General features: G+C 47.3%; 4 protein-coding genes across 4 annotated transcripts; all 4 read left to right on the forward strand.

The window, feature by feature from the left end:
* Positions 1 to 369: 369 nt before the first annotated feature.
* On the forward strand, positions 370 to 1,206 carry N7529_006676 (uncharacterized protein; the record flags this gene model as incomplete). The annotated part of the gene is made up of 1 exon (XM_057242203.1): positions 370 to 1,206. One exon carries the CDS (start codon positions 370 to 372, stop codon positions 1,204 to 1,206), a length of 837 nt encoding a protein of 278 aa, XP_057097562.1.
* Positions 1,207 to 2,571: 1,365 nt separating this feature from the next.
* N7529_006677 (uncharacterized protein) lies at positions 2,572 to 5,898 on the forward strand (the record flags this gene model as incomplete). Its single annotated transcript, XM_057242204.1, has 1 exon — positions 2,572 to 5,898. The coding sequence occupies one exon, from the start codon at positions 2,572 to 2,574 to the stop codon at positions 5,896 to 5,898; it is 3,327 nt and encodes a 1,108-aa protein (XP_057097563.1).
* Positions 5,899 to 6,776: 878 nt separating this feature from the next.
* On the forward strand, positions 6,777 to 10,194 carry N7529_006678 (uncharacterized protein; the record flags this gene model as incomplete). Its single annotated transcript, XM_057242205.1, has 5 exons — positions 6,777 to 7,335; positions 7,392 to 7,414; positions 7,489 to 7,535; positions 7,591 to 7,625; positions 8,348 to 10,194. The coding sequence occupies 5 exons, from the start codon at positions 6,777 to 6,779 to the stop codon at positions 10,192 to 10,194; spliced, it is 2,511 nt and encodes an 836-aa protein (XP_057097564.1).
* Positions 10,195 to 11,124: 930 nt separating this feature from the next.
* N7529_006679 (uncharacterized protein) lies at positions 11,125 to 11,742 on the forward strand (the record flags this gene model as incomplete). Its single annotated transcript, XM_057242206.1, has 1 exon — positions 11,125 to 11,742. The coding sequence occupies one exon, from the start codon at positions 11,125 to 11,127 to the stop codon at positions 11,740 to 11,742; it is 618 nt and encodes a 205-aa protein (XP_057097565.1).
* Positions 11,743 to 12,012: the final 270 nt, after the last annotated feature.

Consider the following 12,012-nt stretch of genomic DNA (forward strand, 5'->3'; position numbering starts at 1 on the left):
TTGATCACGATGCAAGACAATATATTATTGAGTAGAATGTATCGATTGAGAAAGGCTCGGGGCCACTCCAGGTTAGGATCTCCCTGCGAGAAACTCTCGTGCAAGGCCAATACAAGTGCGTCATGCTGTATATTTCGTGCAGGTTTGAGTGTAATCAGCGTATAGACGATTTCACGCCCTGTTTGTGTATAAAGTAATAACAAACGGCTGCATAGATAACCCCGCCCTCACGTTCCACAAGCCTGCTATGGTGGATACGTTCTTCATATTTGATTTGAAAGCAATCGTCTATAAAAGACATAAAGATAACAGTCTTCTACTGAGTTCCAAGATTCACCTTCAACATTATCGGACGTCATGATACGCCAAATGTCTACCCAACTCACCGGTACCCTAAAGAAGATTAAAGATACAGGCGTTATCACAATTGGCCACCGCGAATCATCTTGCCCTTTTTCCTACTATGATGAAAATCAAGGGGTGATAGGCTACTCTAATGACCTGCAACTCAAGGTAGTCGAAACATTGAAAAAGGAGCTCGCCGTACCCGATCTGCGAGTTCGTTACGTCACGGTTTGCCCTAAGAATCGCTTTCCGTGGCTGAACAACAGCACGATCGATGTGGAATGCGGCTCGACTACAAACAACATGGATCATCAGCGTCTAGCCGATTTCTCTGTGGCCTTCTTCAAAGCCCAAACGCGCTTATTGGTCCGACGCGGTAGTGGTATCAATGACTTTAGTGATCTTCAAGACAAGGCTGTAGTGACAACAGCCGGTACTACTTCCGAGCGGCTGCTTAAGGCCATGAATACCGAAAAAAGAATGAATATGAATATTCTGTTGGAACATGACCACGGTCAGGCCTATCAGCTGCTCCGAACAGACCGCGCCGTCGCCTTGATGTTAGATGACATACTGTTGGAAGGCCTCAAAGCTAGTTCACCGCGTCAAAAAGACTTGCATATAGTTGGCACGCCGCAATCGAGCGAAATGTACGGTTTCATGCTGCGTAAAGCAGATGCGGTCTTCAAGAAATTGGTCGACCGAGCCATCACAGACGCATTTGCTTCTGGCGAGATTAACAAAATCTATGCGAAGTGGTTTCAGAACTCAGTACCACCGTTGAACTGCAGCTTAGATATTGTCATGAGCGACCAGGTTAAGCAACTGATCTATAAACCAACTGATTTTCCTGCGGAGTAGCTATTCCGCTGGCCTTGATTATCAAACTCTGCGCTGTTACGATTTAGAAGGGAAGCTGGAGGGGCATATTGGGGGTGAATGATACAATCCGCTGGGCTCAGATGAACGATGGGATGATGTGTCAGGACCATTTTACTGTGCGCTGGCATGTGAACTAGACAGATGTCGTTTAGTTCACATGTATCTAATAAGGGCCTGACCTTCGCATGGAAGGTCAACGATTAGTATCACTACATCATCGTGCTACATACTGTACCCTCTATTTCGAGTCTACCTTTAGTATTGAGACCCACTAGGTACCGGTCTCACAGAGTCTATACCTGCTATCGTGACCTTTATGCGAACCCCCTATGACGCGCAGTTAACTGGTCACAGTTATGTTAGATAGAGTCGGGAGATACTTCTCTCACCGTCTTACGGACTTCTAACTCTTACGGTCTTAGGTAGCACAGCGGTGACATATACTTTTCAAAACACTGTACACTCAGCTCTACTTTTAAGGCTGCTTGTTGATCTCTGGATGGATAATGCACGTTCTAGTTGGCTCCGTGATCACTCTTCCCTAAAACTCTTTGTCCAGTCATTTCTTCTAATTCATGCTTCGAAAAGGATGAATCAGCGAACCGCATCAGGTCAATCTCTGAATCCCTTTGACTTCAGTGCTAGCCGCTCGTAGATCCAATGGCTCACCCAAGTCGAGTTATCTATGTACTGTTTCCATATATCAATATTGATATCATAGCTTCGCAAGCTTATTGTGCTATTTCATTTGTGGTACTTTCCTAGACTCAAAGTAGACATGTGAATTATATCTGAGGCATTAAACATGACGACGGTCATGTTTCTAAAGAGAGACCGTGGTCCGTTCTTTTCATGCTTGCTTCATGTAAGCCTCTCAAATTCTCTGACTATTTTCGTGTCAAGTCAGCACAGAACGAAACCTGCAAATAAAATGAATTATCTACTGTGATAATGTTGGGGCATTCCTCACTCCCTTTGTTGAGGCAAAAAGAGAGTAATCATGCCTAGTTGATCCCCACGTTCAGCAGCCTTTGACTCCAGCTCCAAGCATGTGACTCCAGAGGTTGACAATTTGCCAGAACTGGAATCATGGCCATTTTTCCGAAGTTACCTGCTAGAGTTAAAGGAATACTTGGATATCCGAATTACATATTCTGTAGTGAGTCATCTACACACGTAGCCCTCTCCAGGACCAGTCAAGTTCGTCGGACACCCTTTTAGGCAAGCGAACTTGACTAGTGTGAGTCAAGAAAATATTATGTATGGTTTACACATATATAGCCTTCAATCTACCACTTGCAACATTCTCTCTTGAATTAGTTTTCTCTACAACTTCTTTTCATCATGGAGAAACATGACTTACTTTTCATCGCCGATGCAACAGGGTCTATGAGCTGCTATCTACGCTCGCTGGCCACATCCCTCCCGGAAATCATCTCCATTTCTGCCCTTACAGGATGTTTTTCTCGAATCGGAGTCCTGGCATATCGTGACTACGGTGGCGAAATTCTTCTTGAATGGTCGGGCTGGTTGGAGCAAAATCAACAAGCGGCTGTGCAAGAGAAACAGCCAGATCTGGTCTGCTTTGCTAAAAGACTTCAAGCCGACGGAGGAGGCGACTACCCCGAAGCTGTGAAGACAGCTCTCGCAAAGGCCTGCCAGATCATGCGCGAAGATGCAGAGACATTGATCTTTTTATATACCGATGCGCCCCCTCATCCAAATTCCGGTAACCTCTTCGGTACAGATAACGCCTCGAGGGAAAAAGCTGCGCTGTTTGAACGGGGCTCTTACTCCAGATACGGCTTCTCTTGTATTGATTGGATTTCAGCAACCAATAACTTCCGAAATGGGCCGAAAAAGGCACAGGTATTCGCTATTCTCGATCGCAATATGATACCGGGTGATGCTGCCTGGTACGGCTATCTGGCAACCCGGACTGGCGGAACCTGCGTTCACATTAAGAGCTTTCATTCAGACATTATATCCAAAGTGACCGTTGATCTACTTTTGGCATGGATGGAAGTAGAAAAGCCTCTTGCTGCCACTACTAAAGAGGATTCTGTTGATCTTCCTGCGGAATTGACCCGCTACATCTCAATCGATGGCATCGACAACATCAAAAATGAAAAAGACCCCAACGCAGAGTTATTTTTCTCATACACTCTATCAACAAAGGCGCCCTGCGAGGAGAATATCACAAAGTGCAAGCTGACGGCGGAGGTAATAAAGGAGCATGTTCCCAAGAAGACTACTCCTGTCAAGGATTTTGCAGGGCGCTGGAAGACAGATGATCAGTACAAGGAGCTTGTTTTCAAGCATTTGATGAAGATAATTGAAGACCACGTCGAAGCAATGACCCTCAATCCTGTGTTTGGAACTATGTGGCGAGCCATTTGCAGCGATAGAGAATATGCTCGCCGCGATGAGATCGTCCTCGCCTTCAACCACAGCTTGGACAACATGGATAAAGCAAACGAGCGTGAAAAGATGAAATCGTGGCTCGAGGAATCTTACGACTTTGCCGGAGAGATTGCTTCCATTATTGACAGTGTCTCTGACGCAGAAAGGTACCCTTGCGTCTTTCTAGACCCAACTCTGAGCTTCTCTCATGCAGAATCTGGCACAGAATGTGGAAAGGATCATTTTGTTTCCGAGCTGACCCGAGCTGACCTTTTGGAGATTGGTCGAAGCTGCAACCCAGCTACTCTAAAGCGCCTGGGAAGCATTCTAACGCAACTCACCATCGTAGAGAGGGAGAGCGATATGCCCAAGCATATCTCTCATACCACCACAAAGGATTTGGCCAAAATCCCTTTAGCATTGGCATCAGAAAAATACAAAAGGCAATTCTGGAAGGTCCTCTTCCACCTAATCAAGCCTGGAACGAAGCTATCTGCGCGACCCGCCGCTTTGGTTGCTGCTCTCAGTCTTCGTATGGGAGTAAAACCACTTTCAGAAGCAGCCGAGCAAGAAATGATTGGTTTTAAAGATAAGTGGAACGATTTGTCAACGCCCGAGACATGGAGCATGGGATGTTTGACACTTCTCATTGACGCCGATGAAGCGCACTGGAAGCAACAAACTCGGAAGCAAAGTGGAGAACAATTCAGGCTGTTGAGCTCTTCTGATAGAACATTGTTTGAGCGCCTTGTTTCCTTCAAGCTCCTTGAGCTAAATCTCAACACTCCGCTAGCAGCCCACGTTGCATGGACTCCGCAAAAATCAAGCGCATCAGTCGGCCCATTGGTGACCTGTCGAAGCTGTCAATATCCTCGATCAGTCACCATAATGGGAAAGGATGGAAATTGTGGTCTCTGTCTTGTTCCAACGTATGTCAATGAAAACGTCAAGGAAGTCCGACTGACTACAGGGGTTTCGAAAGACGTCTCTGCCGCCTCCAAAGCCACTTGGGTTGAGTGTTCCTCTCGAACTTGTAGGGCCCAATATATCGTTTACAACGTTACTGCACTGAACGTTCCTCCAAAATGTCATTTCTGTCGAAGTGGAGACGAAGGTCCTGCACCTACCGTCAAGTGCAATAGGTGCTTGAATCGCATGATTTGGCCTCAAGAATACAGAGACTTGTCAGTTCTCGAGTCAGAGTTTGTTTGTCCACCCTGCACATCAGGATGTGGTCCAACCACAGAAGTTGAAGTGACAGCAAACGCACTTGCGGGGGAGAACACTTTTTCCTGGCTGGTCCAGGATGCGAGCAGCTCCCACGAAATGCTGTTCCAGAACAAATCTGTCTACCAAGCCATTTCTAACATCGGCGTTGAACACTTCGTTTCCAAAATCACGCTCTTCCCAGTTGCCGAAGCTGAATTGGTTCTGAAAGGAAAATCTATCCATAACACAACCGATCTGATCTCAAGACTTCGAAGAATAGTCGCAAATCGCCAGACCAGCAAGACAGACTGCTCGCTTTGCTTCTCGTCATTCCCGCACGGTACATTAGCTGAGGCCTGCGGCCGCCATGGCTGTCTCCAGCGCATCTGCACTTCGTGCTTGTCAGGATGGTATGGACTCAATTCGGCGGGTAGTGTAATCAACACTGCTGCACTAGGATGTCCCTTCTGTCGTCGGTACCCAGCCTCTCGTACGCTGGCGAAATATGGATTGGGGATCCATGCAGTTAAGGATCTAGCTCATGCTGTCCGTGATAAGGGCATGTTGATCTATGCATGGTGTCGAGAATGTCATACTGCTAAGGTATTGATGGAGCGGAGCTGTGCGCGTGGAGCGCCTCCAGATCTGAAAGATTGGGTCTGTGATGGGTGTGTTGAGGAGCAGGAGGCCCAGGAGATGCGGAGGCTTGAAATTTTGAGGGTGCTAGCGGAGCAAGAGCTAGAAGATGCCAGGATGGCTGGAGTGGGGTTAGAGGAGGCGGTGCGGAGGCGGGCGCTTGCAGAGTTGGAAGGTGAGCAGCGCAAATTCAAGAGCATCAAACCATGTCCCAAGTGTGGAACCATGACTATGAAGACCTTTGGCTGTGGCCATATGAAGTGCTCTGTGGTACGCTGTGGTGTTGATTGGTGCTATTTCTGTGGGGGTGCGTTTGATGATGATCGAATTTACGGGCATATGAACGAAGTCCATGGTGGGATGTTTGGTGGTGAAATTGAGGAGTTTGATGATGAGGACGATCAGATGGAAGAAGATGACTGATCGTTTTTTGCATTTTTCGAGGTTCACTTACGAAGAGGATGGATATAATCTTTTCGGTCGGGCCTGATCTATCTTGCTATACAAAGTTATTTCTTCTACGCATCTGAATTCTGTGGTACAGATTCCGTTATTTTTCATTCAAGGCTTGTTCTTCAACATCTATCTCTCACTATAGGCTGACAATTTGCTTACCAGGGGCTCTGCAATGTCCTCTATGCATAACTATGGTTTAACGGTGTCTACTGAAGTCACCTTGCCCTGACTTATTTAGTGCTGGCGATGTGCAAGTTCCACAACTTCATTCTACGAAAAATTACAACGTAGGAATCATCTACATGACTCATTTCATTTTAGGGGCCGAGTTGACATGCTAGGTATACGAGGTCTAAGCCAAGCGCCAAGCTGTACGAGAAAACCGCCCCACAGTAATAACTAGGCAGCCGAAAGCCTAATATCCGAAAGAACAAGCTCGTGTAGGCGGAACTTGAACTACTAAGTGAGGCTAAAAGGGAAATAGTAACACACTGCTCCTCGGGTGTTATCTAAATATCTCTGCTTGGATTTGCATACAGTAGAACTAGAAATCGGTGCCACCACCCTACACTATTCAATTAAGATACGCTAGTCTGCTCTGAGAAACATACGAAGAACCCCTGTCATTACACGAAGTATTGTATTGTTTGAAAAACCAGCATTACCAAACTTGTTCATACTCAGCCTCGCGTGGTCTTCTTAGGGGGCCGGCCATCCATCTGGTCAGCTCCTCGCAGTGAGGTTGAATTGGCGTTTTCCTATTGCCCTTCCTCTGTCTCGCCAGATATTCCACGCACCGCTGAATATATACTGTCTTCTAAATTGAGTGGCCACTACCTTTCGTCATGAGTGACCCCCTCTCGATCGCAGCTGGCATCGCTGGATTCCTCTCGCTTGGGATCCAGGTGACGCAAACCTTAGTGGATTTCTATTCGGTCTACAGAAGCCAAGACACTGATATTGCAAAAATTACTCAAAATATGGAGAACCTTCAAAGCATCTTTCGATCCCTAGAGACTGCGATCCACCAACGTCAATCTCAGACTAACGCAGAAGAGCTACTTCAAGAAGTCGATAAGGCTACACAGAGATGCCACGAGATCATTCGAGAGCTCCAGTCTGAGTGCCAGAAACTCCAAACCGACCAGAAACTCCAAACCGAATCGAGTACGAGCTTAAAGGTCCGTTTTCAAGCTGCTGGACGCCGCGGACGCCGCGTCACTTATCCGTTCCGAAAAAGCACAATACAGAAAATCGAAGAAGATGTTGGCGCGATACGCGAAAACTTGCTATTCGCACTCAGCGTACTACAATTCAAAAGTCACAATCAGATTGAAGATGATGTATTGGCAGTTCGATCTCTTCTCGAGCGGACTAATTCAAGCCAAATTTCTTTCGTTATTCGTACGTGGCTTCAGGCACCCGATGCATCAAGTAATCACAACGCTATGTATGCAAAGCACCACCCAAGAACTGGACAATGGTTTATCAACAGTCATCAATTCGCAAACTGGCAAGTAGAGCGAAGTTCATTTCTCTGGCTTAACGGGTTCGCAGGTTGCGCAAGTCGGTCCTCTGTTCAGCTATAATACAACATACATTTCGTGAGACGAGGCACAGGAGCGAAGTTGGAATCGCATTTTGCTACTTCGCTTTTAGTGATGAATCAAAGCGAGATGCTCACGGGATGTTACGTGCGTTATTGCTACAATTATCGATGCAGTTACAAGACGGCGAAAGAGAACTAGAGCAACTCCGCATACTGTCCCAGTCAGCTACACCTTCTAAGGAAGTACTGCTTCAAACTCTTCAAAGATCTCTAAGAAGATTTCAAGACAGTTATATTATCCTCGATGCATTAGACGAGTGCCCCCGAGATGATGGCAGAGAAGATGTTTTAAGAGTGATACAAGTGATACGGGACTGGTGCTTGCCTAGTGTTCATCTCTTAGTAACCAGTCGGGACCAACTTGACATTCGACGATCACTAAACCCTCCCTATGACTGTGATCTATCAATGAAAAACTCGGGAACTGACCAAGATATTTTTGATTTCGTCTCTTATCAGCTGAAAAATGACACTAAGCTCCAGAGGTGGAAAGAGCGACATAGCGAGATCCAAAAGAAGTTAACGCAGGACGTGCAGGGAATGTGAGTATTGTGTTATAGTTATCTTATTTAATGTTTCTAATAGCAATTATCTAAAGGTTCAGATATGTGGAATGTCAGCTTAACTCTTTTCGACGAGCACGAAACCGAAACCAACTTGACAAATATTTACACACCTTGCCTCGTGATTTAGATGAAACCTATGAGCGCATGCTTTGTGACATCGACGAATCATATATTGAGGACGTACGACGTATATTAAATGTACTTTGTCTTTCTATCCGACCCTTGACTGTTGATGAGTTAGTCGACGCTCACGCGGTAGAACTCGGCGAATCACCGTATTTCGATCGTGAGGGCCGATGCTATGAGCAAGATGATCTTGTTGATATATGTCTTGGACTCATCGAGATCGTGGAAACTGACGATGACAATGACCATGGAATAATAACCTCGACAGTTCGCATCGCTCATTTTTCCATCCAAGAGTATCTTCAATCAGACCGTATCCGCCAGCAGAAAGCGAAAATATTCGCCATTGATAGTGGAGCTGCAAATGCAGAAATGGCCCAAATCTGCCTCGTATATCTTTTGAACCCGACGCTATCAGATGGCGTTCTGGATGATGTAAAACTTCGACACTTCCCACTAGCTCATTTCGCTGCTCTACATTGGTATCACTATTATCAAGTATCAGAAGAAAGGTTGAAAGCTGAAAAAATGGTATCAAGGATTTTTCAGAACGAGAACAATTCCTTCGTGACCTGGGTCAGGTTACATGAGATTGACCATCCATATTCATGGAACATGGATCTCAATGTTGAAAGAAGCGTGGACAACATAGCATCGCCTGTATATTACGCATCCTTTTTGGGACTAGAGATCACCTTGAGGGGTATTCTCGGGATTTATGGGGAGTCTACTGGTTTATCAGACATAGTTAATTCCCAGGGTGGATACTATGGCAATCCACTTCAAGCAGCATCATATGGAGGTCACAGCCAGGTAGTCCAAATACTGCTGGATGAAGGTGCCGACGTGAACGCCCAAGGTGGACTCTTTGGCAATGCACTTCAAGCAGCATCATCTAAGGGCGACAGCCAGGTGGTCCAAATGCTACTAGATCGAGGCGCCGATGTGAACGCCCAGGGTGGAGAGTATGGCAATGCACTTCAAGCAGCATCATTAAAGGTCGACAGCCAGGTGGTCCAAATGCTACTAGATCGAGGCGCCGATGTGAACGCCCAAGGTGGACTCTTTGGCAATGCACTTCAAGCAGCATCATCTAGGGGTCACAGCCAGGTAGTCCAAATACTGCTGGATGAAGGTGCCGACGCGAACGCCCAAGGTGGACTCTTTGGCAATGCACTTCAAGCAGCATCATTTAAGGGCGACTGCCAGGTGGTCCAAATATTGCTAGATCAAGGCGCCGATTTGAACGCCCAGGGTGGAAAGTGTGGCAATGCACTTCAAGCATCATCATTTAAGGGCAACAGCCAGGTGGTCCAGATGCTGCTAGATCAAGGCGCCGTTTTGAACGCCCAAGGTGGACTCTTTGGCAATGCACTTCAAGCAGCATCATCTAGGGGTCACAGCCAGGTAGTCCAAATGCTGCTAGATCAAGGTGCCGACGTGAACGCCCAAGGTGGAAACTATGGCAACGCACTTCACGCAGCATCTATTGGGGGCTACAGCCAGGTAGTCCAAATGCTGCTGGATCGAGGTGCCGATGTGAACGCCCAAGGTGGACTCTTTGGCAATGCACTTCAAGCAGCATCATCTAGGGGTGACAGCCAGGTGGTCCAAATGCTGCTGGATGAAGGTGCCGTTTTGAACGCCCAAGGTGGACTCTTTGGCAATGCACTTCAAGCAGCATCAAGTGGGGGCCACAACCAGGTAGTCCAAATGCTGCTAGATCAAGGTGCCGACGTGAACGCCCAAGGTGGAAACTATGGCAACGCACTTCACGCAGCATCTATTGGGGGCTACAGCCAGGTAGTCCAAATGCTGCTGGATCGAGGTGCCGATGTGAACGCACAATATGGGTTATGTGGCAATGCACTTCAAGCAGCATCAAGTGGGGCAGCATCAAGTGGGGGCCACAACCAGGTGGTCCAAATGCTGCTAAATCAAAGTGCCAATGTAGACGCCTAGGGCGGACTCTACGGTAATGCACCTTAAGTTGATATTGTTGGCACAGATTTAATTATGTTAGTGTGGAGCACTTAGAATGTGGGTGGGCAGTGCGTTCCACCATCCGCTCTGCCCGCTTAATACCTTTACAGTTACCTTTTTTAATGTACTAGACCTGAAGACCCTTTCCCCACGTGAGATAATCCATAAACTAGAATACAAGTGTATTTGATACAAACTTCAACAGTGTTTGTCATTGTGTGCCTGAAACTTGAGTCCAATATTGAACTGGGTAGCTCCCTACGATGTGTATTTTTAAGCTACCTATCTAAGAAACTCCCAGACAAAGTGCCTCAGAGTGGCTGAGAGATTCGTATAGAGTAAGTGATGTTGAGCCTCCTTCAGACATCAAAGCTTCAGACATCAAAGCTTCAGACATCAAAGCTGGCCAATCATCTAACTGGGCTGCTTCACTGGATTTGGATCGGACTTTTCCACCCTGAAGGTGCCAAATTGGCATGATGTAACTTTGTCCCGAGCTCAGGCCCTTTGCTAGAGAAGACCACCCTCCAAGTCACCAGTAAGCAAGCTCTTCTCGAACTAGAATCAAATTCAAGATATTGGCCGAAGAAAAACAACCCACCAGCTGGCCGTCATAAGGGCCACCTTCGAGATAGAACGTGGCAGAGGTTGGACCAGAGAGGCCAAAGACATTCAGGGCAACCTCATCAAAAACAAGCACGATAGCCGACTTAATGAGCCGGTACAACAAGGATGTGAGCGACGAGGAACCCGCTTCCCCTGAAATATCTGCTCATTTGTGGCTGTTGATGAGACCAACCCTTTGGAGACAAGCGCAAAGGCTCCTTCTGTCGAACATAGTTTTGTATCAATGCCAGGTCAGAACAATGGAGCTAATCCTTTTGGCAGGCAACGCTCTTCCTAGCACCCATGGGCAGCCTATTTAGTCAACCGCCTGTCTCTACATTTGCTGCGTTTGGCCCACCAAGTACCCCTGCGTTTGATTTACCGGGTGCGTCTACATTTGGCAGCCCGGGTACCAGGGGACTAGGCGCAATTGTTTCAATGCCACTGGCAACACAAACACCTAGCTCGGCCATGTTCGGCAGCTCAAGTACTAACTCAGGATCCGCATCCCTAGCCAGTTGCGGCTTATTCGGTAGCTCGAGTGAGACGGCGAGGCCCGCGTGCGCGCCCAGTGCTGGTGGTCTCGGCGTAATTGGTTCGGTGCCACCACCAAAGCAATCATCCAGCTCCGTCCTACTCGATCGGCCATGTGCGAATACAGTGCCAGCTCCCTCGGCTGGTGGCAGTCTATTCGGCGGCCAAAGTGCCAAGACAGGGCCAGCGGTCCCATCTGGTTCCAGCAAGTTCGGGAGCTCGAGTGCGAATTCAGAGTCAGCATCCTCATCCACCTCCAGCCGCTTCAGTGGATTGAGTTCGAGGGCCCTGCCAACCTCCTCGCCCAGCGAACACTATGTCGAGGAGCATTGGACGTTGGTCCTCATCAGTCTTCGAATTTTTAAATGGACTCTGGAACTTGGGTGAACGTCTTCTCCAGGCACTATCACTGGACGCAGACAGTATCTTTGCTAAGCTGGATGCATGATTCAAGGAGATTTATGGAACGTTCGATACTCTCTGGAACCGACCTAACATCGTGAAGATCCTGGCTACATGTCTTGCTGGGAATCTTTTGGAACAGAAATCCTCTGACTCTAGGGACGTTTGGGAGCTGGTAGGGGACAAGGCGGATCTTTGGGTGGGAAGCGCCATCAAAAGTCTGGGACAAATAGGTCAGGATAATGTGAGGAAGAT

Source organism: Penicillium soppii, assembly GCF_028829465.1.
Source record: "Penicillium soppii strain IBT 18220 chromosome Unknown utg000005l, whole genome shotgun sequence".
Taxonomy (NCBI): Eukaryota; Fungi; Ascomycota; class Eurotiomycetes; order Eurotiales; family Aspergillaceae; genus Penicillium; species Penicillium soppii.